Raw genomic sequence first — 27,814 nt, 5'->3', positions numbered from 1 at the left:
CTGTCTTGCGGAGGGTCCACTCTCCTCCCCGGGGGTCCCGGAGAAAGCCAAGAAGCTGCCAGGACAGCAACTCAGCCAGCTGTCACAGTGGCTCCCTGGCTGTGAACTGGGACATGAGATTTTCAAGATGAGGTTAAATTATGCTGATTCTACATTCGAAATGGAATTGTGCCCGGCATGAGTTCCATCTACACTGGCAGGACTCAAGGCAGAACGAATCGAATCAAAGTCTTAGCTTGTTAATTGCTCCAAAGTCAAAAGCTAGTTTCTGTGCTTAAACAGTCTCCCCAAAACAGCTATGGTTCAGGCCCTCCTGAATTAGTTCACGCTCTAGACTGTGAAGTAAATGCAGAAAGGAAAATAGTTTCAGGACTTTCTAGGTGCCAGGCACTATGCTAAGTGCTTTTTATGTATTATCTCATTTCATTGTTTCAACCATATTTTGGAGATTTTGACATCTCTAATGGAAAAAATGAAACAGGAGCTCAGAGAGGTTACGTGTGTGCCCACATTCATAGAATTAAGAAGTGGCACATCTGGAATTGGAACCCGGATGTGGCTACTGTAAGCCGTGAGTGCCAAGTACCACATGCCGCTTTCACTCCTATCTGACTATCAGGACTGCCACACTTGATTTTTAATAGCAATCAAGAAATTTTAAATGAAAAGGTGTTCCTTTTAAGTCCAAAGAAGAACAAAAAAATCCCACTAAACCTAAGCAATTAATTTGGCAGTGTAAAAGGATTCAAAGTCAACGTATAAAAATAATTGCGTTTTTATAACCCAGCACTGAATAATTGGAAAAATGAAATTTAAAAATCCCATTTACAATATCATTTTTAAAACTTGTGAATTTTATTCACCACCAACCAAAAAAAAAAAAAATGTGCAAAACACCGAAAACTCCAAAGGATTGCTAAGTGAAATTAAAGACCTAAGTAAATAGGGATCTATACCATGTCCATGAATTGGAAGGCTCATTGCCATTAAGTTGTCTGATCTCTGCAAATTGATAAATGGGTCTAATGAATTATTTTTTTTCAAAGATTTTATTTATTTATTTGACACAGAGAGAGAGATCACAAGTAGGCAGAGAGGCAGGCAGAGAGAGAGAGGAAGGGAAGCAGGCTCCCTGCTGAGCAGAGAGACCAATGCAGGACTCGATCCCAAGACCCTGGGATCGCGACCTGACCTGAAGGCAGTGGCTTGAACCCACTGAGCCTCCCAGGCGCCCCAGGTCTAATGAATTATTAATCAAATTCCCATTGGACTTTTTAGTAGAAATCAGTAAGCTGATTTTGTAATGTTTATGGAAATGATGTAGAAGAACCCAGTCTTAAACAAGAAAAGCCAAGTTGGAGGATTTACTCTGATTTTAAAATTTACTATAAAGCTGTGATAAGAAAGGTAGTGTGATATTGGCATAAAGGCAGACAAACAGATCAACAGAAAAGATATTCCTTTGGAGAATGAATGAGTGAATGAGTGAATGGATGAGTGAATGAGTGAATGGATGGATGAATGAATGAAGTTGCTTCAAGGAACACATCCCCCAGGCCCAGATAATGTGACACTAGGTATTGCTCATGTCCTTGTCCCAGCAAATTCGTTTTGCTACCATGTTCGCTGTCAGTTGGGTTAAAATGAGCTTACGTCATCAGCTTTGGGCAAGAGAAAGAAAATTGGATCCAGAGAGCAGAAGCTTGGGTTTTTTGACCCAATTGTCATAGTTAAACACAAAAATATCATCTTTTCCGTGTGTCATATTAATAAAAGCACTAAGCACACGTCAAGCTCTAAGTGCTTTACTCTATCAGGGCATCATTTAATTTTCTCAACAAGATAGGATAAAAGAAAAAAAATAGCAAGGATTGCATAGAGGAAGGGAAATATTATTTTGTGATGATTTATTTCAGTTTTGCATTTTTGCGTATGTATGTACAGAATTACGATGTGAAGTACCTGATTCACTGTGAAGTACTGTGAGGTACTGTGAAGTACCTGATTCCAGTCTTGGCGTTTGGGTTGCAAAGATTGGAACACCACTAAGAGTAGTCAAAGAGAGTTATTAAGAAACCTGAATAGGGGCGCCTGGGTGGCTCAGTGGGTTAAAGCCTCTGTTTTCGGCTCGGGTCGTGATTCCAGCGTGATTCCAGCGTCCTGGGATCGAGCCCTGCATTGGGCTCTCTGCTCAGCAGGGAGCCTGCTTCCTCCTGTCTCTGTCTCTGCCTGCCTCTCTGCCTACTTGTGATCTCTCTCTGTCAAATAAATAAATAAAATCTTTAAAAAAAAAGATTTTTATATATTTATTTGAGAAAGAGGGACAGAGTGAATGAGACGATAAGGGAGAGGGAATTTAACGCAGACTTTGTACTGAGCACAGAGCCCAACGCAGAGCTGGAAGCCACAATCATGAGATCATGGCCTGAGCTGAAACCAAGAGTCCAAGCTTAACCAGCCACCCAGGCGCCCCGTGTACTATGAACTATTTAATTATCCCTTATTACCATCAAATTCTATCACTGCTTCTTACTAGTTAGAGGACTGTGAGAGAGAACACAGTACATAAACCCTTCGTCTCCTTTGCCTTTTCTGTAAGATGGGGGTAATAACAGAACTTCCCCATAAGGTTGCTGTGAAGGTTTAAGTAACACATGTTCCACGCCAAGAGCAGCACCTGCACATAGTGAGCACACCAAAAATTAACTAGTATTATTACTGGCTTTACAAACAAAGTCAACCTTGCACTTGTTCTGTTTTGTTTTTGAGAGCAAGTGAGAGAGCAGAGGGTGGGCACAGGGAGAGGGAGAGAGAGAACCTTAAGCAGGCTCCGTGCCCAGCATGAAACCTCACACTGGGCTTGATCTCAGGACCACATCCCCCCTCCCACCGCCCTGAGATTATGACCTGAGCAGAAATCCAGAGTCAGACGCTTAACCGACTGAGCCACCTGGGCACCCCTGGGCCTGGTTTTTCCACTGCACATTTGGGGGAAAGGACTGCCAACTAGCTGAGTGCTTCTGGAGTTTAGCAGATTACTTCGAGAATCTGAAGGCGATCTGAGGAAAAACACAGGCAATCCCTGCCCATAGGCCCCCATATTGCCTGCACACTGATGGGCCTCTGAGGCCAAGGCCTGGGCTCCAGGTCAAGGACCTCGGAAAGCAAAGATTACCAGTGGCCCTTCTAGTCCTGGAGTCTGTGGGTCTCTGGGGTGGGAACAGCTAGGCTGCCAAAGGAGCATTACTACTTAAGGCCTGGGTGAATGCTTGCTTTGGGGCTTTAAGCCAGCAGCTATTTTTGGTTTTGCTATATATGGCCAGGGCAGGAAGAGGGCTTATAGGCGGGGGAGGGGTGCCAGGAGGCTTAGAGCAGGGTTTGGGAGCAGGAGCTCGCTGCCTTGCCACCTTCCCCTCCCCAGGGGAGAGCTGGACAACTTCCTCAACCTCCAGCTGACATGACAGGCGACAGGCGTGGAGGACAGGGAGAGGCTGTGGAGGGGGGAGGGGCAGCGGCTTCGATGAAGCTGCACAGCAAGTCACTTTAGAGCCGTGATTTTCAAATTTTTTTTACCATGACCTGCAGTAAGAAATACATGTATGCAGACATCAGGTAAGAAATACATGCTGCGTGTAAACACAGAAGCCTTTCTACACACATTATATGTGTACGTGTATCTTCAGCTGAACAGACGTTTCAGGAAACAATACTTTCTCATGCGCTGTGAAATGCTCTGCTTTTTCTGTTCTGTTCCTTCATTTTAAAAAATGCCGCTCATGACGCCCTGAACTGGAGTTACCTCCTATTAGTGCTTCCAGTTTGGAACACTGCTGTTTCCTGTGACTGCAAGGTAAGGTGGGGACTGCAGGAAATGGGACATTTGGTCCCTCTGATCAGTACCTCCTAACACTAGGGATAAGATGCAAGCTTCAGCTTTATCTCCTGGCTGGCAGCAAGTTCTAGACCTCCTGGCTTTCGTGTACTCTGTTCCCTCAACCTGGAGCACTCATCCTTGACCCTTACCGCCTGTCTCCCTCCATACTTCAGAGTCTGGCTTGCCACTTACTCCAGGAAGCCTCCCTGAATGCCTCAGTCTGGTTAGTTGCCTGCCTCTTCCTCCCTTAGTCCCCAGTACTCTCCTGCCTAGCACCAGACACCCTATAGCTTGATTTCTTGTAGATTCTATGGAAGATAGGGACCATTTCCATTCTGTTCACTTCTACACTCCTCCCTCCCAACACGATACCGCCAGCTTCATGATAATCACTCAGTACATATTAGTGGAGCAAATTAATGAGAGTTAATAGTAATTATAGCAACTACAATTTATCGAGTACCCATTTTCCCCACAAGAAATCTTAGGAGGGATTAGCATTAGCCCATTTCATTGGTGATGAAACTAAGGCTCCATGGTATGAAATCTTGGGATAGGCCAAGGTAATGACGCAGAGCTCCCTGACTCCCAGCTGCTTCTAATCCCGGATCGTAATTGTCTGCATTCTCTTCAGCTCTGCTCCCGCTGGGGCAAAGGGCAGGTCCTTAACAAACCCTCAGGGATCCGATGACAGGTTGATTAAAGAGATTTTCCAAAGCAGTGGCCACGTCTAATTTTGGAGAGCTGCACCTCGTGTGTGGCTTGAGAGATCCGTGAGGTTTCCAGGGCCCCGGATGTGGGACTGTGTCATTCGGAAGAAATGTCTGGGCCTCTGACACACCAGAGGAGCAGGTCTTCAGTTAACCCGGCCCAAGAGCACATCTTGCAGTTAAGTGGGCCTGGAGAGCTCCTGCACACACCCAGAATCAAACCCAGGGCTCTGCAAAGCCTACGTGATCTGGCGCACACCCACAGCTCCAACGTCAGCCCTGCCTGCTGTTCCCTTCATCCACTCTATTCCTGCCACCCTGGTGCTCCTGCTGTTCCTCAAACATGCCAAGTCCTCAGGGCCTTTGTGACTGCCATTCCCTTGGGAGGCATTACGCTCTCCCGAGTCCTCCCATCCTGCTTCCCAGAACACGCTATCCAAAAAGTCGTCCTCTTCCTTCTCTATTTTCCTTGCTCCCTGCCCTGGCTCCTGGAATTTGCTGTGGGATGGTGCCCGACACGTAGCTGGTGCTCTGTAATATTGATTGCATGAACGAATGAGTGAATGAATAGGTACCCCCCCCCCCGCTTTAAGACATATTGGGAAATCAGTGCATAGTTTCCCAGAAATGTGTGTCTCTACGACTCACACCCAAGCCTTCAACACACACACCTTGGTCTGGGGAGAGGGAAGAGGGAAGGGACATCTGGCATCCTGTGTACCACATTGCATAGATAACCGACACCCAACCAGCCCTCGAGGATCCTCTCCACGTTAGAGCCAGAGAAACTGGGGCCCGTTCCCTACTCGTCCCCACTGCTCAGCGCAGTGGCCAGCATAAACATCCAGGGAATTGAGTTGCCCTGAACTGTAGAGGTTTGGCAAATGGCTGAAGGTCACCAAATTAGGAAGCGTGGAGCCAGAATTTGTCTCAGCACTGTCCAGCCAGTGTTGTGTCGCTACCACTGTACCCACAGAAACTCTGGGGACGCAACCTCTTAACACCCAGCCACCCTGGAGGGTGGGCCCCCACCAGACACCCACCAGCAGACAGCCCAGTCGGAAGCATCCTGGACCTGACGCCCCTTTGTACAGGCCTCGACTTGAGCATAACTTCCACCGTGGGCTGGCTCACGTGCCTTCCTGCTCCACCCCAAACCCACTCCCAGACTGCCCACTTCCTGCCCTCTGTCATAAAGAGGGGAGACTAGTGACACATCTAATACACTGTGAATGCCTTCTGACAGACGCCAACCTATTTTTGTTGAAGTAGCTATAGGTTTGAGTCATCGGTGTCAGCAACTCTTTCCAATGGGGCATGTGAAGGAGACCTCACAGAAGTATCCTGAGCCGGAAGGAAACCGAAGGACCATTTATAGCGGAGCCAACCAACTTTCCTGTAAATAGCTGAAAAGTAAATGTTACAGTCTCGGTGGACCAAAAGGAGATGATGTAGGGACTTTCATGTAATTTCTACATGTCTACACTCTACAAGTAGAGTTCAACTTTTGATTTTTTTCAAATATTTCAAAATGTAAAACCACTTTCAGCTCATAAGCTGTACAAAAACGGGCAGCAGGTCCGTTGGGCCGGCTCTCTATAGTTGGAAAGTGCCTGATGTAAAGCAATGCTTCTTAACCTTTAACGTACATAAAAATTCCAAGGGGGACTCGTTAAAACAAATGCCTGGGCCTACCCTTGGAGATTCCGATTCAGATTCAAGTCTAGATGGGGCCCCTGAGTTTGCATTTTAACTGGTGGACAGATGATGTTGATACAGCCTCTCTAATGACCATATTTTGAGCAGCACCTGACATTCTAAAGCCCGTTTTGTGGATCAGGAAACTGAGGCCCAACTAAGTGATAAATGCAAGGTCACAGCCAGGGGATGAGGTGATGATATCTTCTCTACCACTTCCCACCGCTGTTTGGCCACGGAAAATTCCTCTTCATCTCCTTAACCCACTGGGCACGCTCATGCTTTTGAGCTTCTAACTCATTGCTCTCCCCACTCACATGCTCTCTAAAGCAGTTTTCCCAACAAGATCCAGCTCAGATGTCACCCGTTCTAAAGCAGTCTCTGACCTCCTCAAATCTAACTTCTTTGCCACAGCACTCTACCTACTTGTATATAATTGTTTATCTACAAGCCAGTGTTTGAAGCCTTATTCCTCTTCATATCTAACTCTTTTTATAATACCTGGCAAATAGGAGGTACAACAGAAATAGGCTGTACACAAAACAGTGGATGGCTGAGTGGATGGATGGGTGGATGGGGTGGGTGGGGGGGTGGGGTAGGTGGGGGGGTGAATGAATGAATACTTCATAATCTACGGCTTGAAAATAATTTTCATGGCAAAGTTGAGATTAGGTCCAAATGCTTCTGGAGCACAAGCCGGAGTATAGTCCATGGCTGATTGCAAACCTGCCATGCCAACGGTAGTAGTTAGGTTTTACTGAATGTGTGCTGTGTAGTTAAACAGCAGGTCTCGTCCAACACTACCCAATGGCCCTGTTACTGGCCCAACCTTCACTAATGAGGACATGAGTGCTGAGAGAGCTTGCCCAACGTCACACAGCAAGAGCATCCTGGCTCTTCTGATTCTGTGTCACATTGCCCCTCCCTCTTCCCACCCTCCACCAGTCTTCCTCACGGGTCTGGATCCTACTAGCTCTGCTGGCCCCAGGCCGGGCTCACCTCCGTCGGCATAGGTCTCGGTGCCATAGCCGTCCTGCAGGCCGTTGTTCCAAGTGCCTTCGTACTTGGCACCACTGCTGCTGCTCTGCCGAGTTCCGTAGCGTCCCTTGAAGCCGTGTGTCCACTCGCCCTTGTAAAGCCAGCGCCCCTTGGTCTCTATGCCCAGCCCATGCCGTTTGCCCTGGCTCCAGTATCCCTCGAAGGTGTTCCCACTGGGCCAGGTGTAGACGCCCGCCACTTCGAAGCCAAAGTTCCAGGAGCCCGAGTATTCGCCCTGGCCCTTGGGGCCTGTGCACAGTCCATGTCCGTGGGCCTTTCCCCCCTCCCAGCCCCCGCAGTATGCCCCGCCATCATCAAAGTCAAAGCGGCCCCCACTCATCTCATCATAGTCCCTGACAGCCTCACCGTCCTCCAGCTTGGGGGAGAGAGGGTGATGGGGGATGCCAACTACAGGCTCCAAGCACACTCAGGGCTGGGTGCCCCTAACTCACCACTGCGCCCCAGGAGGGAGAAAGCAAGATGCCACCAGAGGCTGAATGAGCCCTGCCACCAAGTCAGCACTGGGTCGGCTGGTCAGTGCCATGTCTGGGAGGTCCCGACTCAACCAGCCACAGGAAGGCTGCCAGTTGGGAAGGAAGCAGGAGGGAAAGATTCAAAGTCTCCAAAGAGCGTCCCAAGTCTGGCTTCCCTGGAGTCAGAAGAAAAACGGTGTGATCCCTTTAAGAAGCACAGTGAAAGGGGTGGGGTGGAGGGGTCCCCAGTCCGTTTTGAAAAGGGGAAATTCCTCCTTGGTGACAGCCCCCAGCCTGAGGCTGAATTCCTGCAGCCGGGCAGGCCCCCTTCTCCACCCAGTGGGTGTGCGGGGCTGTCGATCTCCCAGCCGCTGCCCCGCCCCTCTCTGGATCCTGCCCTCCTCCTGGGACGGAAAGGTCAGTGTTGCCCTAACAAGGCCATTGGATCTCAGAAGCTGCTCCCAAAATAACCCCCTGGCCAGCCCAGCCTCCTTCAAAGCGGGAGGGGTGTTTCAAATTGGGCTGGTGCTTCAGATCCAGGGAGTCGCTGGAGAGGTGAGGATGGACAGCGGAGAACTAAGTGTGGGCAGCTGGGGCAATTGGGTGGCTCTTCTTCCGCCTGGGTAGGAGCTCCCTTCCACCTTTGGGGTCCCCTGAGTCTGCAGGCAGGGAAGCAGCAGAGGGGTCAGGGAAGGGAGGGAAGGGAAAGGAGGACTAGGGGAACAGCCAGTCCCGGAACACTTAAAATCCCCCAGAGTGTAGAGGTTGGCAAATCTCACCCACCACCACCACTCACATGCCCTAACAGGACCTGGGGCTATACACGCTGCCAGCCCCATAAAGGAATCCGGTGACCTAAAGAGAAAGGCACGGACCTGGTTTCCCATATGCTTTTGAAAGCAGAGGAGAGAACTCAGGAAGAGAAGTGAGGTTCTGGAAACAGAGTCTGGAAAATAGAGAAAACCTGAGTCCAGCGCTCATGCACAACCCCCAACCCCTCTCCGTAGCCTTGGGAAAACCCAGGAAAGAGCCCGTTGAAAGCACTGAATGCTCCCATGTTCTCTCCTCAGAGGGGCGAGGAGCCTGTCCTCCTCTGTCTCCGAGACACAGTGTCGCTGGTTATTTGGAATGAAGTCGTCTATGCAATACTCCAGGACCGTGATTTAAAAAAAAAAAAAAAATCCCTTTTCCAAGTTTTCTTTCTCTTCGGTCCTCAGAGCCTGTGAGGCCAGACCTCAGAAAGCTCTTGGGGCAGGGTCAGGAGGGAAGGGCCTGGGTGGATTCCCAGCACTCAGGTTCCCACCAAAATTCAGTCAAAGGGACAAATAAATCTTTGTGACATGAAGCCATGGCCAGGACTAATGATTGGAAATCCCAGCTGAGCCCAGGAGCATAGAGTAATTCTGGGAAAGGTAGGAGCCATCAAGAACAGGAAGCTGTTTGGGGGGTTGGGGCGGAGATGGAGATATATAGGGGGAATAAAAATTGCTAAAAAAGTAAGTGCAGAAGGCACTTGAGGACTAATGGATTATTATCTGACTTCAGACTTAATCTTACATACTCCAAATTCCACCATGACTCAGGCTCCTTGAAGTCACTACGGAAGATTTGTTCGTTTCAGAAATCGACAGAAAATATTCTCTCCCTTCATCCCAGTGGATTCCCAGTTCTCCTGGTTCCTTCCCTGTTAAAGAGCCCCTTCTGGGTCCATGTTTCAGCCCGAGGCAGAAACACACAGCCTCTGAGCTCACTACCGCTGGCTGTTCGCCGAGTGGATGGGCAGAAAAGTAGCTCTGGATAAACACTGCGTCTTCTAGGTTTGAACTCACCATCCGGCCAGCCGGACAGACTGAACTGCTTACATAAATTCACTTCTAAGAATGCCTCGCTCTGCTTTTGCCACTTCTCACCAAGGTCTCTGGAGAATCACACGTTTCTTTCCAGCTCTGCTCTCAAGAGGAGAGGAAAGCAAGATCTCAACGTGGAAGTTCGATGGTTTGAGTTGTTCACGTTCAATACTCTTTGGAGTTAAATGCTGGGCAAATCACCGTAATCTTCTTCAAAGGCTGGGAGGCTGTTGTGTCCTCCTGGGCTGTTCCGCCTGATAAATTGAGCCACTGTGCACCCATGCAGCTCCCTATGGTGGTTCCCTACCAAGGGTGAGTACTCGTAAGATTTAAGTTCAGGTGTTGAACTTAAAAACATAAACAGATTCCAGAGCTGTCCCCTACCCACCACCCCAAACCAATGAATAGATTGTTCCCAGAAAAGGCTTGGGCAGTTGTATTCTTTAAAATCCCCTCAGACGAATCTGATTCATTCCTGGTTAAGAACTACTGTATGTTTTGGGGCACCTGGGTGGCTCAGTGGGTTAAAGCCTCTGCCCTCCACTCAGGTCATGGTCCCAGGTCCTGGGATAGAGCCCCGCATCGGGCTCTGTGCTCAGCGGGGAGTTTGCTTCCTCCTCTCTCTCTCTCTGCCTGCCTCTCTGCCTACTTGTGATGTCTGTCAAATAAATAAATAAAAATCTTAAAAAAAAAAAAAAACCAACCACTGTATGTTTTCATATTAAGAAACCATTTCTTAGTAACATTTATACCTTCACAAATCCATGTACCATAGGCTCTGCAGGGTAGGTAGCCGTGGAATGTGTAGGTATGTGTTCATATTCCAGTTCTGCCCCTCACAAGGGGTGACCTTGGACCAATTGTTAATTTCCCTAACCCACAAATTCTTTGACTGTGTAAGTACCTACCACGAAGGATTATTAGTATTCAGGGTAACAGTATCTTCCTTATATGGTTGGGTAACTTAATACTGTAAAAAGGCTTGGAGCACACTAAACACCTAATAAATATTAGCTATTATTAATACCATGCTCACTTGATACGTTGCTCCTCAAACTGGAATGCTTAATAAGATAGTCACCAAAGAGGTAAGTCAGGATCACCCCCTAAATACTAAATACCTCGACACCACAGTCCTCCCTACTCTTCATAATACTTGTTTACTCAGCATTGCCCTACGGTTTTTCACTTTTTAAGCTGATAAACTAAGTTATCGGTAAAGGGGCGCTTTGATTTCTTAAAAGTTTTAGTACATTGTTTGCCGAATTTGGTGCTGGCCTTAGGCAACCGGGGCTGAGCTTTGGAGCAGCTCTTGCCTCCAGCGGCCCGGAAGCAGAGCATTTCAAGGAAAGGGAGGCCTCTTGAGGCCATCCGTGCATTACAGAAGCTTTTCCTAAGGAAAGCCAGTTCCTTGGGCAGAAGGGAATTTACTAAACTTGAAATGAATTCTAAACCACTTTTGAAGAGCTATCCCATTCTTGCTTTTTGCCAGGTCTTTTGTCTGTGGTTCTGTCTTTTTGATCAGAGAAAGCAGTCACTTGCTTCCTCTGTTTCTTTCTCATTTCTCAGATGTGGATCACTTCTTAGGGAGCCTGGGGCTGGGGGTGGGGGGACGACCCCAAAAATCCAGAATAGAGAGAAGAGACCTGCACACAGAAACCCACCGAAGACTCAGTTGAAGAAGCCCCACCTTCCCTCAGAGAAGCTTCCTGGCTGGGTTAAATGCCTTTGCACACGTGGGCTCTTTCTCTGAACTATGAGTAGTTTGAAGCAAGGATTATCATCATTCCACAAAAAAGCAAGGACACAGACCAAGTGCCTGGCGCTCCGGCTCACGCTGTATGCCCAGTGCCTGCTCACAGCCCGTGCTCACCTTTCCTTCTCTGCACCATTTGGCAGCTTCCAAGTCCCTTCTTTAAATCTTATTCATTTATTTGTCAGAGACAGAAGGAGAGCAAGCGAGCACAGGCAGACAGAGAGGCAGGCAGAAGCAGACCGAGAAGCAGGCCTCCTGCCGAGCAAGGAACCCGATGTGGGACTCGATCCCAGGACGCTGGGATCATGACCCGAGCTGAAGGCAGCCGCTCAACCAACTGAGCCACCCAGGCGTCCCCAAGTCCCTTCTTTATAAACGCTTTTTCACTTGACCGATGGGACTGCTCTCTTGATTCTGTTCCCACTTCACTGGCTGCTCCTACCTAGTCTTTGGCTGGTTCCGCTTCATTCCGCTGACCTCTCTACCATGGGAATGTCCCAGAGCGTGGTCCTCTGTCTGGGTCTTTACCTACATTCACTTCCTATGTGGTCTCCTCCAGTCTGAGCTTTAAGTAAGACCCCTATCCTCGTGGCTCGTGTATTTGTCTCCAGCCTGAACCTCCCTACTGATCTTCAGTAAAGGTCTACCACATCACCACAGGGCGTCTCAGAAGCAACTTACACTTGGTGAGAGCAAACCCAGACTCCCAACTCCTCCCGTATCTGCTCCATGGGCCAACTTCCAGCTTCTGAAAGCCTTTGGAGTCCTTAACTGCAGTTTTTCTCTCATACCCTGTATCCAATCCATCAGCAAATCCCCTCGGCTGTACCTCTGAAATTGTTCCAGAATACATCTCTTCCTCTGCACTGCCAAGTGTCCAAGCCATCAAAACCCATTGCCATGACCTCCCAACTGCCTCCTTGCCTCCTCTTCTCCTGCTCCCCAGTTCACAAAGAACAGCCAGTGTTCTCGGTAAAGGCCAGTGTGATAATGCCTCGCCTCTACTCCAAAACCCCCAAATGGCCCCTTACCTCATTCAGGACTTACAGCCTTTAAAATGGCCTGCAAGGCCCTCCATGATCTGCCCCTGCCCCACACTTCTGTGACCTCACCTGCTTCAAGCCACGTTGACATTCTTTGCTGACTATCTGTCCGGAATGCTCTGCCCCCAAATATCTACAGTTATCTACCCTTTCTTCGGGCCTCAGCTCAAATGTCACCGACCTCATCACAGAAGCTTCTCTGAGCACCCAAAGAAAGGAATCACCGTCCCCAGCCCCAGCCCTCAGGATCTTGGAATCCTCTCTCGAGTAAAGGATGTCATTCTGTTGCTGTTTTATCCCCAGCACCTCGTATGGTTGCAGGCACCCCAGGAATATTTGTGGAATAAATGGATGAAAGCAGGTTCTATGAATAGTTAATAAAGGCACATGTCAAGATGCGACTTTTCAGAGTAAAATTTCTCAATCCATAATCTGAATCCATCTCCCAGGGTGCATTCAAGAAAGACTGATTCAATAAATCACACTCACGAAAAGTCGTACGTTCCAGTGAGGGACACTCAGATTAAAGTTGGCCAGCTGGGTCTGAGCAGAATAATTTTTAGCTTCAGGATTCATGTTTTGAGATTTTGACTGAAATGTAGATACTTAACCCTTCTTCCCATTGATCTGGAATGCTAGCTTTCACCCAGATTTCTTCAAGCGGTTACTTAGCCACTGGAACTTTGTCCTGACACCCGAGCTCACGGCAGCTTGTTTGAAAGGAAGGCCGAACCTTCCTTTATTCTCTAATGACTGTTCTGTTATCATAGAGAATTAAGTAAATAACCAGACTACAGGACTTAAAAGCTAAAAAAGACTTAAAAGACTGAGGAACCATCTTTATTCAAGTACCGCACTCAGCCCGAATTATTCCAGTCTCGCTAGTACAAAAGGTGAAGCAAGACGCTGGTTGTGGAGATGAGGGCGTGGGTGGTGGGTGCCTTTACAGTACAAACTCTTTAACGGTCTCATCAGAGGTTCTTAAAGTGTGCTCTGGGGATCTACTCTTTCAGGGCATCTGTGAGGTCAAAACTAGTGTCATGATATTAACATTAACTGCCCTTTTCATGCTCATCTCCCACAAGTGTACAGAATTTTCTAGAGGTCACGTGACACAATGTTCACAAGAGGTTGTATGCAGAAGCAGATATGAGATCTAATTGTCTTCTATTTTAAGGCAAACATTGAAGAAATTTGCAAAACTGCAAAACACCACCACTCTTTTCACTAAAATATTTTGTTAATTCAAGTAAAAATGTTAACATGAATAAAATCATTATTTTAAAAATCAAGTAATACATATTTTTAAAATTTTAATTTCTAATAGGGTAAATATTTGTAAGTATGACCCACAAAAACAAAAGCTCTTTGGCATCCTTAATTTTTAAATGAGTCATGAGACCAAAGGTTTCACAACTGTTGCTTTAGGTATATGCAATAACATTCCTTCTGCTAGCATTAAGAAATTTCTGCTTTCAGGCCCGTGATGGCAAGGCACCGTGCTCCCTTGCTCAAACCACAGCCTTCAGATGTCACTAAATCCACACCAAACTAGTAACTAGCACAGATCTCCCACAGCTTATGTTTAGGGCTTTTCCGGGGAATACCCTTCCCACCCCTCCCAAGTGCAAATCACCAGGCCCCACCCACTGTCATGAACCAACTCCACTCAGTGGGATGTTTTAGTAAAGAATAGAACTTGTTTTGTAACCTAAATAAAACTTAAACAAACTCTCTGTTAACATGATGTTAAAATGGCTGGACAGGTTTTCACTGAATTTGATGGGAATGCTTAGGATGATGGCTGAATTACAGTGTGTTATGTGGTATGCGTAAAATTCACATTGGAGCCATCTAAAAAAGACAGGGATTCATCTTCTAGCTGAAACCGAGTTTTTTTCCTTTTTTTCTCTACTGAACTCTGGCGGGAATTTTCGGATGGCCAACCAGAAACACAAGATAGCGCGTCTATCAAATTGTTTTGGGTTGGCTGGGGTAGGAGGGCAGTGGAAAGAGATAATATCCATCCGGAACATTTGAAACTGAGGTATGAGATCTATATTACAAGTGACTGAAACGTGTCACAGATGTTAAAATGCCATCGATGGAGAAGATGGCACGCTGGTTTCAAATACTACACCCCCTCGTTCCAACTGAAGCAGCCGCTCCAAGCTGCTTCTTACCTGAAAAACTTCACATAACATGCCTTCATGTACCAAGTGCCGGCAGGGGTTTATTTGGTGACGGTTAATGATTCTCTCAAACAATACAGGGCAGGCCAGCTAGTTTATTCATATTGAATGTAAACCTTAGATCTCTGGCTTAACAATGACAAAAGGAGCCCTGAAAGACACAATAAACTTGTGTTAAATCAGAGACAGTTGAAATCAGTCATAGAACTTCTAAAATTCTGGGCTGGCAACTACAGCATGACGAATGTTCAGTCCAGTTACAAAACGTTTCATTTTCCTTGGCTGACAAATCTTAAACAGAGCTGAAAAATACAATGCTTTACTTGTAGCCTTTTCCCATATACCCATCGCTACCAGTCAAGTCATTATGGTTTCTTCATCTCCCAGAAACTTTTCTAAAGAAGAGGGATTTTCCTTTGATCTGCTCACCTTGGTGCATATGTAAGAATGCAGAGAGTAAGTTTAAAGAACGAAGATGAATGGAGATGCCAAGAAAAGTTTTTATTGCAAGCACAGTGAGCAGAAGGAGACGTCTTCTCACATAACGTGGCCGCAAGGTCTGCCATTAACTAAATCTCTCTGACAACCCTTCATTGGTTTAAAGCATAGGACTTAGCTTCTTGCTCTCAGGTGTACATCATTTCTGCCATGTGGGACATTTTCTTGGGAATATACAAGTAATACTCCATGTAGCCTGACAGGTCCTCAATGGTCACATCATCCACATAGACTCGAGCTTGCTCGGAACAGGAGCGGGGAGAGCCAGACAGAGTTCTGGTGTGGAGCGCCTGAGAGTAGTCCTCAAGCACGGATCTTCTTTCTGGGGCCAAGGGAGGGACACTCTGCAGGCCTGAAAAGGAATACACTTCCATATCATGCCATCTCTTACACTGGCACTCCTGGCCTACGCACGCACACGGCTTGCCCTGGTTTAGCTTGGAAACGGATTGAAAGTCAGAGAGATCATTGGCCTTGAGACTTGCTTGGGAGACTTGGGTAGCATCAGAGGAGTCTTCCTTCTTACTCTCTGATGGGAGCCTGGGAACCGAAGTTCTCAAAGGCTCCACGACTGCCCCTGTGTGATTAGTATCGAGAGAAGTCGAGCATTCTCCTGCAGTGAACTCCTTAGGGGTGGAAATTCCCAGCCCACTGCTGCTATCAGGGGAGTCAGTCTGGCTTTTGTGCTTGAGCTGGCTGCTGGAAGAAGAAGCTATTGTACTGCAATGTATAAACTTGGGAGGATGAAGGACAGGAGACTTAGAACGTCGACGACGCTGGGTTCTCACTGCTCCTCGTGAAGACTTCCTTGTAGACCTAAAAGGAAAACAGTGCACAAAAAGATGTTGGGACATGCAGCTCTCCTAAAAGGATTCTTTGTGATCGCTGGAAATTTACCTCCTCTCCTGAGTCTCAGGTCCTAAGTTTCCCCCAAAGTGATGTGCCTATCTCTGTTTTTGAGCTGCCTAAGTCTGCATCTCAAAAACTTCAACATCTCCTTATTAGCAAGCTACAGAAATAGGAGAGGTAGAGGGTAGTTTTTAATTGCATTTCTTGGGCCAAACATTGGGTGCAGAACACTTCCTGGTCCCAACCCTTGATCTGGGAACCATCAGCCATTGGGTCTGGAAAAGCCCCCGCCCCAAAGCACCTGATGCTGTAAAGCCCAAGTGTTGTGCTCTGTGCTCTGAACACAGAAGCTTCTATACCACTGTGTGCGGCTGACGACGCAAACGGCCACTGTGTCATGATGTCACGGTTACCACACAGAGCAGAGACTTAGGATTCATTTCTACCACTGGGAACAGATGACAAATAAATTTAGACTCCCTCAAGTTTTCAGATATTGGGAATTACCAGACGCTCTACATAACTTTTAATAAGATATTTAAATAAATAAAAGGGCTGAGCAAAGGGGAAAAAAAAAGAGAGAAAGTGACTCAAAATTGTGAACAGACCAAAAAGAACTTAAAAAAAATAAAAAGCAAGTTTGAAATTAAATTAAATGGCTGGGCCAAACAGGAGAATAGAACTAAGGAAAGAAATACTGAACTGGAAGATAAATCTGAATTATTTCTAACGGAATTCAGCCAATTGTAGTCTGTGGGTCAAAACTGGCTGTTTTCATCCAGCCCACAGATACTGCTCCTGTGGACTAGCACTGTGAGCCAGAGACCAGGCAGGGTATCCCGTTCACCCGGTTCTCTACTCCCTGTGCCTGCCTTCCTAGCCAGATGCGTCACACCACGGCCGAGGTCCCACGCTGGTACCATCTACATGCTGGGGCTCTGCTGCCAGGAACCACCAGCACCTGAGAGGCGGAATCTCAGTTCAAGCGTCTGGCTTATGCAGGGCTCTCTGGAGGAAAGAGGGGCATGCTGGAATCTTGGGTGCCGCCAGGGCACACTGTAAAACTGACTCCAGTACTGCCATCCATCCTCCCGCCCCACTTGGCTCATCATTTCACTCTCAAACTAAGCAACTGAACACAAAGTGTGTCCACTAGCTAGGACAGTGTGCATCAGGCAAATGGGGCAGGGCAGAAATTTTCTTGCCTATATCCATACCTATATAACATCCTTGAATCTCACCTCTTGGCCTCCAACCCTAAAATATTTACTATCTGGCCCTTTACAAAAAAAGTCTGCCTACCCCTGACCTCCTCCTCTATCCCTGACTTGGAAGAGACTTGGAAAAAATGTAAAAGAATTTTAAAAAATATGTAAGATAGAATAAGAAATCTGGAGTTTCCCAAGGAAAAACTATAGAGCATGGAGGACAAGTGATTTCTGAAGAGCTAAGGACTGAGAAATTTTCTGAACTGATGAAAGAGATCTACAGATACAGGCAGCACCGTGAAACAGGACAAATAAAAGAGCAGTCTGCATCTAGACCACTGTAGCAAGACTGTAGATTCTCCAAAACTGGAACATCTTAAAAGCAGCCAGAGACTAGACAGATTATTCCCAAAATGAGGAATGGTAAGACTGAACATAGACTTTTCAACATCCATACCAGAAGACAATGAGTATCTTCCAAGGATATGAGAAAATAATTCAATCTAGAACTAGGACTTCAGGCATATCAAATCAGGTGTATCTTTCAAGAACAAGGAAACAAAGACGTTTTCAGATAAATGAAAGTATATTTACCAAGAGAACGTGATGTTATACAAGGAGGAGGCACCACTGAAATTCACTGTATGGGGAATTCTACAAGAGACCCTATTTATTAACAACAGACCTTTGTTAAATGAATTTCTAAAGAAAGTACTTTAGGAAGAAAGGCAAAGGCATCCTCTATGGAAGGTCTGAGATGCAATAATGGTGAGCAAATGAGATAAACAAACACTATTTAAATAATAAAATAAAACCTACTGGTGAGATTAAAAAGAAATGAGAAAAGTAAAATATTGGGCAACTACGCATGGAAGTTAGGAGTTCAGAGTAAAAAGATTGTACGGAGGGTTAAAATACAGCTGACACTTGAACGAGAAGGGTTTAAACTGCGTGGGCTCGCTTACACGCATGGATTTTCTACTGTTTTTCACCCCTAACCCCTGTGTTGTTCAAGGGTCACTGGAATAACTTTTGTCTTTGTTAACAAGCACGTACGGTGGAATTCCAAGGCTAACTACTAAAAGAATAGAAACAGCATATAATTTCCAAGCCAGGAGAAGGAAAAGTGATGGAGAAAAAAACAACAAAAGCCATTTCAAACAACTTTTTAAAAGGGGGAGAGAAGAAGAAAGAAGGAAGGATGGAAGAGTAAAAAAACAAAAAACAAACACAAAGAAGTAGAACAAACAACATAAAGTCTACATGTATCAATCAATAATCGAAATCAATTTAAATGGACTGAACTCAGCTTAGAAAACGACTGTCAGAATGAATAAACAAAATAGGCCCTATGTATTTATGAGACACAGCTAAAATTTTAAAACACACAATGGTTAAAAATAGAAGATAAAAAATGATATAATAGGCAAATGTCAACAAAAAGACAACTGGACTGATATATTAATTCTGAAAAAAACAGACTTTAAGACAGTAGCCATTACGAGGAATTAAGAATGTCACTTACATCATTAAAAATCTCAATTCATCAGAAGAAAACATTCTAAACTGGGATGAACCTAGACTGTATAAATCTAACAAAATGACTTCGAAATACATAAAATAAAAATGTTTAAGAGGAAAACAGACAAATTCACTCCCGTATGGAAGATTTCAACATACATCTCCCAATTATTAATAGATTGGAAAAAAATTACTGAAAAAATATTTAAATAATACATTTAAAAGCTTGATTTAATGGACATAAAAGAAACCCAAGAATGACCAGAGAAGACTCATTCTTCTCAAACACACACAGGACATTTATAAAAATTGACTACGAACCAAACCACACGGCGAGTCTCAGCATATTCTCAATGGAGAAGAATGGCTCATCCCTAATCATTGGGTTTGGGGCTCTGCATCTAACATACTCTTTTCTGGATACTCAGGAAAGTCCAATAGTAATTTAAAGTATTGAGAGAAAAACCATCTGCAGTAAGAAGCTCTTACGCATGCCAACTGTCTTTAGATGCACATGAGGTTTTCGGTTTGGTATCATCTGCTGCTGTTCTGACGGATGCTCTGATGTTTGTGCCTTCTCCGACAGACAGAGATGCTATGGACCTGGAGAAACAACAAAGTTTACTGCTTACAGAAAACTGAAAGGAGGACAATTTACTGCTCTCACCAACTCAAACACAACTTGCATTAATACCTTTCTTTGTCGTTGGGGTTTCTCAAAGAATTTCTTAACCTTTCAGAGTAAATTTCTCTCCAAAACCAAATTTAGGGGATCCCTAAAGCCCACAGTTGCAGAGTCAGAAGCCAAAGAGTAATTCTTAAGTATGATCAGCAGCAGGATATAAATAGACTTTGAGGCTGTTTATCTGGGCCAGATAAGGCCTTATGTCCACAGAGAACCCTAATGACAGTGACCACTTATTTTATGTGTAAATCAGAATCACGAGAACTAAGCTGAGGAGCAAAAACTTCAGGAGACACTCTAACTTAAAAAGGAGTATTTTTGACAACTAAAAAAACTTAAAATTACAGAAGTAATATGGGTTGCCAGTAAAGAAGATGAAAAAATTTGAGAGAAAAAAAAGTGTGTCTATAATCTCACGACCCAGAGATTTACAACATTAACATTTCGGTATAAATCCTTGCAGATCTTTTAAATATACACACAAACACACACTAGGCTCCTACGATACATGCCTCGGTATTAGTAACAATCCCTTAGAAAAGACACTTTAACCTACCAAGTAAAAGAATGCTCACTGAAATTAATTTAAAATAAAAATAGGAATAACCTAAATGCCCAGTAGAAAATAGAAAATACTACATTATATAAATGATGATAAATGATGATACATCTAGTCAATGGAATATTCGGAGTTTATTAAAAATTAAGTGTACAAAGAACTTGAATGACACAAGAGAATGCTTGTAACATTAAGAGAAAACAGCATTAGATAAACAACTATACATATATTGTGATCTCAACTATATCAAAAAAATGTATGGTGTTAAGTACAGATGGCCTAGATTGTTAAGAGCAGTTACGGTAAACTGAGATTTTTACTTTTTGTTTTGTGAATTTTTCTGTAATAAGCACTGTATTATTTTATAATCAGATAAAAAAGATTATGTTGTTTTCTCATAAATATAGAGAGATTTATCCTGATAAGACAAATTACCACTGGGAATCGAAACCTGTTGAACAGGATCATATTAAATTCCTGGCAAGGCTTGGTTAGTTTATGAGTCAGTACCTCAGATGTCCCATTTATAAATCAGCAACAATATGAAACAACTAGAACCATATGATACATTACACAAGTCTTATTCTGCTTAGTCATGGTAATGACTCACCCCTTCTACTCTTATTTGGTTTTCTCAAATGTTCTCTACTCCCCTTTCCTTTTTATAACTTTACTCCAAGCAGATCACATACTACAAAGTTGCAGTATCTGACCACAGGTGATATGGTAAGATATATAATCTTCAAAGGTGCTATTGTTGTTTTTGTTTTTAATGTTCCAGGTAATTTTTAGGGATACTGAAATAGTTTAATTTTATGTTCCAACTTCCTAAAACACCAGGAAAGAAATCCGTGTACGAAGAGTTACTCATATGTGTTTATATATGCTAAGGAATTTGTATGTATATGTGTGTGTATATGTATACACATTCCTAGCATTCTCCTCATTAAAAAAATTATTTCTATACCAGAAATCACAAAGGAATGTGACCATAATCTGGAACTATCTATTTCTCTGCTATTATTTCCCAAAATGACTTAAAAATTACTGATCAATTTAAATGGCAAGATGACCATATCAGAAAAGCCACTGGGAGGAGAGAGATACTTATTTGAAGCAAATGGGAGCACCATTAACAGTTCTTGTGCAAACCCTTTAGTATAAATCTTCTCACCTGGTAGGCCATAAATAAATAAATAAAACCAGAAAAAACAAAGAGCTATAACAACTAATTTTTACTATGTGCCAACTACCGTGTGCAACTCTTCCTGGTGTCTTCAAGGTATCATAAAAAGGAATGGTTAGAGCACAGGTTCTGGACGCAAATTGGGTTCAAATCCTGACTCTACCACTTCTCACCAATGTGGGCTTTAGCCAGTGACCTAATTCATCTGCAGCTCCTCTGTAAACTGGAATAACTATTGTATCCATCTTCTAAATTGGCAGTGAAGACAAAATAACATGTATAGATATTTAAGCTAGTGTCTAGGGCATAGAAGTGGGTAATAAATCTCAGTGATTATTAGTTGGTGTGAAGTGTTTGACTCTGAGCTTCCAGGGTTTATTTACCATTCATGAAAAGAAATATTCCTGTGTCTATCAGAGATTCAAGATTTCTTCTGGCCTGGGGTGAAGAATGGAGATGAAAAGAGTCTTGAACAGAACATTTTGCAATGGGCGAAATATTAACATTCAGACAGCAGCTGGTCTGCAGGTGCTCTAATTAGTTTGGCGAAAGGGTCCAAGATTATTGATCTCAGTGACAGAACCCGAATGAATAGAGGTTTCCATAGTGATAGACTCAGCAATCAGAGCATATGAAATCGAGAATGTCTGTGGATTTCTATGGGGAAAAACACTGTGATTCCCTAGAGATGTATGAGAAAATTCCTGATGGGATACTGCTTGATAATTCTTGATTCAAGGGCGAGGTGGGGAACCCTCCTCAAAACTAAGGGAAACCAAAACACCCAACATGGGAGTACAAGTAAGCCTACACTTTTCAAAAGTGAACATTAAGGATTTCTTTTATAAGTAAAATAATGCTGTGCAAAATTCTGTAGAATGTCACACTATTAACATTTTCATTTTTTATGAATAATGAGAAATTTTAGGAGAACATGAGAACTTCTTCAGTGGAAAAGGCTATTTAAATCTAGTAAACAATTCCCAAATAACATATTACATATTTAATTACCCTGATGCATCCACTCTTAATTTCTTGAAAGCAGTTTGTAGACTCTCCTCTTCTCCATCCTTGGCTTCAGATTTCATTGTGAAAGTTTTTACACTACTATGGATGTTGCCGTTAATACTAAAAAATAAAATAAAAATAAAATGAGCAAAGTGAAAACAGTAGGTTCAAAGTATACCTTTTGTTAAAATCTATATTCCTGATACCATTACTATTTGTTAGGGAGAAAAAAGCAAATTGCTATTTCTAAAAGGAATTTTCAGTATAGACATTTGGAGACTGTAGGTTTTATTTCTTAAGAAAAAACAAATAAAATGATACAGAAACATGTATTTCTAGGAACAGATTTTTTTTTACTGAAGTATAGTTAACATATTATATTAGTTTCAGACGTACAACACAGTGATTCAACAATTCTGTATCCTACTCAATTATTATGGTAGAATTTAAACTGTCCAAATACGTGATGCCAATATCCTATTACACAGCTTTGAAAACTAGATCACCTGAAATTTATGTTTAAGTATAGTTTTTAACAAGGGGTAAAAATCTGTCTAGTTGTAGAGGTCTAGAAACCTACAGACAAAATGAACTCTGCACCAAAAATAAAAGTAAAAAGCCCAACTACAGCATTCTGATCTTTTAAAATGATACTGAGTATTTGTGTAGTCCAACCCTAACAATGGCCGTTAAGTGTAACTTCATGACACATGACAGCATTTCTCTAAAGCAGTTCTGACCCGTATTCATAGTCATATAAATATTCATACTCAGATATCAAGATGTTACCATTGTTAAAACAGGATTACAAATATGTTTCAATGACTACTGATCATTCCACACTCTTACCAATAAGGTTGATACCTTCATTTTTTATCTTCAAATTATTTTAATTATTACACGAGAAAGATAGAAAACAAATGAACTATGCATGCAACTTGAAAAGATAAAACTTTGCCAAAAGAAAAAGGTGGAAAGTAAAAAATATATATATTTTTCTCTAGATAAACCTTTAAATGATCTCCACTTAACCAGTTTGATTAATGGAACTTCTCCATTCTTCCACCTTGGTTTTTATATTTAAACAAAGAAAAGGGGAACGGGGCCAATCAGAGCAATAAGAGACACAACAGAGAAGCAGAGAAGTCTGATCAATAAACCCTTTGAAATCTAGATTCTTGACTTTTTCACTAAGGTAATAAATTAGTTAACATCAAATCTGAACAAATATAAGTATATAATCTGAACAAATGTAAGTATCACAGGGCCTCAGAAAGAGAAAAAGTAAAACAAAAACCAGAAGAAGGTAGATTTGTGAAGCAAAGGATTAACTTTACCTTTTCCTTATTTCTAACTTGCTATAACCCCACCTAACCCCCTTCCCCCGTCCCACCCCCCAGGCACTCTCAGAGGAGCAGTGCCTCTCTATGGACCCTACTTGTAACTTCTCTGATTCCTTATCTGCTCATTTCTCAGGGGTGAGTTTTAGGGTATTGTGAGACCTCTAATATTCCAAAGGTCAGGGTGTCATAATATGTTTGATATAATGTAATCATAGTGTACCGGTGGCAGAATAAAGCAGCAAGGAATTAACACTAATCATTTCATTTAATTTATTTATTTACTTACATGTAGAAGAAGGTATTTTAGGCAGATCTCTCTGGCAAACACTGAAAACGGTCTCCAAAGAATTCAGCTAGCTTTTATTGCAACTTCTTAAATCAAAAAATTTAAACACACTCCCTACATATATCTTGCTGGTTACTTTAACCAGCACCTCGACTTGAGGAAACATTATTAACTCCATATTTTGCTGGTCTCTAATGCTTTTGCATTTAGAGGGGGATCCTCTCCCAGATACCCACTAATATCCTATATATCTGGGGAAAGAGGTAAGCAAAGGTAACACATCCTATCCTAATATTTTTGGAAACTCCACAGTACCTAAAAGAATGCTACTATAAATTATAAATAAGTTATTCCTGCTGGCAGAACTAAATTGAAGTTTGGCTTATAGTTTTCCTCAATTACTTTATGACCAGCCAGTCAAATGCTCACACTATTCGCTCTTACAGAGTTAAAAACATCTGAAGAGAGTCTTCCCATTCCTGAAGACCCCACACAAACCCTTTTCTGGGTCTCTCTGGAAATCAGTACACATTACACCTAAATAGACACTGCTGAATCCTACAGGCAGAAATTCATTCCATCCACAAATATTTACAGAATTCCTACCATGTGCTGTAGCAGTAGAGTGGATGTTAGGAATACAAGGATGAACCTGACACAAACTAGCACTGTGAACCGTATTCCTGTAAGAACTGGAATCCTATTCCTGCCCTAACACTGTGCTAAGAAGCTTTTGCACCCAGATATGTAATTTTTAATTATACAGTCCTAACTTAATTGCACTTCAGGTGACCTCTACGTGTTTATACAAACTTAGTTAACATTCTTGTTGACACACCAAAAGATCTATTATTTGAAAACCAAAAGAGACCAAAATAAAAACTGGCTATAGAGTAAAACTTCAGGGATGAAGTTCTGTCTAAACTATTTTCAGATTTCCAATATTCCGATTATGCACCTTTTCCCTCTGTTATATTAACCCAGAGCAAAGGTGAGTCTTAGACATGACCTTAAGAGCTAAATCAGAGCATGTTTGTAATTAATTACAACGGGCTTATTATGTTCCTCTGTATTCCTAGCTTCCCATTCACTCAAATCAAGAGCTGTACAACTAACTCTGGGAAACGTGTAACTGGTTTGCCCTTTTTCATTAAAATTAAATTTATGGAAAACATTTCTTGCCATTTTCACTGCAATGACTTCTTGAAAATGGACAATTCCCAAAGAGATCAAAGTTTGAAGGCCGATTCGAAGTTACTTTGTATTGTTTTAAGTTGAATCAGAAGGGCCACTTTAACTTTGCCTCGGATTTTCCCAACCTTTCAAAAATGACAAGTAAAATTCTTCTAAGTTCCTCCATCAAAAGGGCAAATTCCTGGTTTTCTCTGAGTTTCAATGAACAGCATGTGTCACAATCTTATTTATATCTTGTAGTTTTAAAACCATGACCTCTTAACCTCAAACCTGGATCGAAATTTCCAGGACCCTGAAAAGACCTGAGATGGATCAATAAAGGATTCCCGCGTAAGCGTGTCATCACAATGTTAAAGATTTAGAAACTTTCCCAGCCTCCCAGGAAGCGCGGAGTGCGGGCGAGAAAACCCTGTCCTGCAACCCCCTAAGACACAATCAAGTCTAGGTTGCAACGATCGGCCCCCAGACCAAAACACATTCCCATCTCTACACACTCTCTCACCCCCTACGCTCTCGATGTGGATAGAGGTAACACACGGTGTTAATGCTGTCGCCTTGCCAGAATCTGGACCGGTCGCAATTAAACGAGAAGGCAAAGGGTCAGAAATTGGGGGCGAGGGGGGGTTACTCCGGGAGTGGAGAGCTGTTTATTAAGGCCTCCGCTCTGCCCGCCTAGGGTCTCCAGCTGGAAAGGTGCCTCTGCCGGACGCTCTCCGGCCAGAATGAGAGGCTGGAGCCGCGCGGAGGCGCAAGGGGTGCAGGAGAAGGCGGGAGCGGAGCCGAAGAGGCAGCCAACGAGGCTGGAGCTCGGAAACAAGCGGGAAAGGGCGGGAAGGGGCAAAGGGCGGCCAAGGAAGGCGAAAAGGGGAAGCTACAGCAGGGCGGGAGCGGGCGAGGGGCGGGACGCGGCGGGGAGCGCGGGGGCGCGGGAAGGGGAAAGAGACCCGAGCTTGGGCCGACCCAGGCCGCGGATGCCCAAGGGGCGCGGAGAGGCCCAAGCCCGGCCCGGCCCGGCCCGGCCCGGCCCGGCCCGGCCCAGGCAGTCAACGCCGGGGGAACGACGCGACGAGAGGCGGGCGGGCCCAGGGGAAGCCGCCCGAGGCCAGGTCGGGCCCGCAGGCCGAAACGCGATGCCGCGGCCTCTCCCCGTCATGTCAAGGGACTCACCTCCTCGCAGCTGGGGCGCTCCGGGAATCCGGTCCCGTCAGTTCAGATCGTCTCTCGCAGATCGCAGCGCCTGACTGACCCGGATCCAAACCCACGGAGGGGCCAGCCCGCGCCTCCCGAGTCGCACTGAGCCTGCGTCACTCAGCCACGCGCCCCGCCCCTTGCTCATGCTCCACCCACCCCAGTGACTCGGCAGCGCGGCAGGCGGTGGCTGCGCAGGCGCGGGGCACCGGCCTTGCCTCTCAAATGCCCTGTACCCGCCCCTCTCGGAAGCACGTGCGTGTACGTCATTTCCTGTTATTCTCCTCGCTGAGTCCTCGGTGCTCCGCGGGTTCGCTGGGGACCGGAGTTTGGGGCGTGCCCGCTTCCTCTGTGTCAGGTGAGTGAGTAGGCGCTGTTCTTTGCAGTCGTCCAGTAGCCTCGCTTTCCAAGGTCTCCCTGGGTCTGGTGCTCGCCCTGGAGTCGCCATGGCAACGGAAATTCCGGGGACCGAGTGCGGGGTAGGGGGATCTTCGCGCACCGGGACCCCGCTGAACTCTTGGACAGAGTCTCGGTGCGAAGGAACCCGACGGCCTGCAACATCTCCAGAACTCGGACGCAAGCCCTCGTCTCCTGGCCTGCAGGGAAGCGGGGGAGGTTATCAGGCACGGCCAGGGTCACGAACGTGAGGCCGGAATTGGAATGGCTATAATGCCTCCGTCTGACTTGAGACGACTGCTTTTACATATCCGGGCCTCAGTTTCTCCAATTGTTAAATGAGGAAGTGGACTTTATCAGCGAATCTCGTTTTTTTCAGACGCGGGCTCCTTGGAAAAGCTAGTGAGAACTCGACGGAGAAAGGCTCCTACACACTAAATTTTGCAAAAAGGTTTATGGGGCAGTTCACCTAACTAGGTGACTTTAAGGCGTCTTTCCATTTATAGGACTCTGACGGTTGCTCAGGTGAAGGGCAAAGAAGAGGTGATGTGTGCAACAGTTGCAATCACCACTCCCCCCACCCCCACCCCACCGCGTGCGGGTCCCCGGGACTGATTCTGTTGACGTAGCAGTGCCTCTCCGCATTCACCGTACCGGGTTAAACATTTGTATTTCTCCGAGCTTTGTGGAAGAGATAGCTTTCCTTAATAGAACTGGCTGGAGTTGGTTCTGGCCCAACACTAGGGTGAGGGTTGTTACCTGAGCCCAAACTGGGCCCTCTCACCCCCCACCCCCTGATACTTAGGTATCGTCACCAAAGTAGATAGGCTGCTGGAAATAGTTTAGTCCGTCCAACTTAACTACAGCCAGACCTTGGAATGCCTGACCCATGTCTGGGAACGGAATCTACAGGTCGTTGTATAAGGATGTTAAACCTAAAGCATGTAGTCGGTTGTAGTTAAAACATTTTTAAGTTCTCCTTGTTCCTACCAAAGCCTCATTAACCGACAAGGGTTGGAAAAAAATCTGGTAATTGTGAAGTTCCAACATCAAACCTAATAATGCTAATAATAATGGCTACCCTCTACCACGCAGCAGCAATGTACGTGTTCTCTCATTTAATATTCTTGTGATTTTATACATTTTACAGATGAGGATACTTGGGATTCAGATGTTAGATCCCTTGTCCTATCTAGCTCCCCTTGTGCTGTCACCCAATGCTGGTAAGTGATTGAGTCAGGATTTAATCTGTCTCAAAAGCC

At 44.6% G+C, this 27,814-nt stretch overlaps 2 protein-coding genes across 3 annotated transcripts in view; both read right to left on the bottom strand.

Annotated features, from left to right (window-relative positions):
* The window catches only part of JPH2 (junctophilin 2), a 63,857-nt gene extending 55,740 nt beyond the window's left edge, over positions 1–8,117 (bottom strand). For both annotated transcript variants that reach the window (XM_044263003.1, XM_044263004.1), the window contains exon 1: positions 7,282–8,117. In XM_044263003.1, coding sequence (XP_044118938.1) covers positions 7,282–7,660 — 379 coding nt within the window. In that variant the 5' untranslated portion in view covers positions 7,661–8,117. The remainder of the gene's footprint in view (positions 1–7,281) is intronic.
* A 6,589-nt stretch (positions 8,118–14,706) lies between these two features.
* On the bottom strand, positions 14,707–26,272 carry OSER1 (oxidative stress responsive serine rich 1). The gene is made up of 4 exons (XM_044263002.1): positions 26,136–26,272; positions 22,149–22,265; positions 19,197–19,310; positions 14,707–15,945 (listed from the first exon to the last, which is right to left on the bottom strand). Exons 2-4 carry the CDS (start codon positions 22,223–22,225, stop codon positions 15,258–15,260), a joined length of 879 nt encoding a protein of 292 aa, XP_044118937.1. The 5' UTR covers positions 22,226–22,265; positions 26,136–26,272; the 3' UTR covers positions 14,707–15,257.
* Between the last annotated feature and the right edge of the window lie 1,542 nt (positions 26,273–27,814).

Source organism: Neovison vison, chromosome 8 (assembly GCF_020171115.1).
Source record: "Neovison vison isolate M4711 chromosome 8, ASM_NN_V1, whole genome shotgun sequence".
Taxonomy (NCBI): domain Eukaryota; kingdom Metazoa; phylum Chordata; class Mammalia; order Carnivora; family Mustelidae; genus Neogale; species Neogale vison.
The sequence above is the reverse complement of the archived record's forward strand: the minus strand, read 5'-3'. Positions and strand labels throughout refer to the sequence as shown.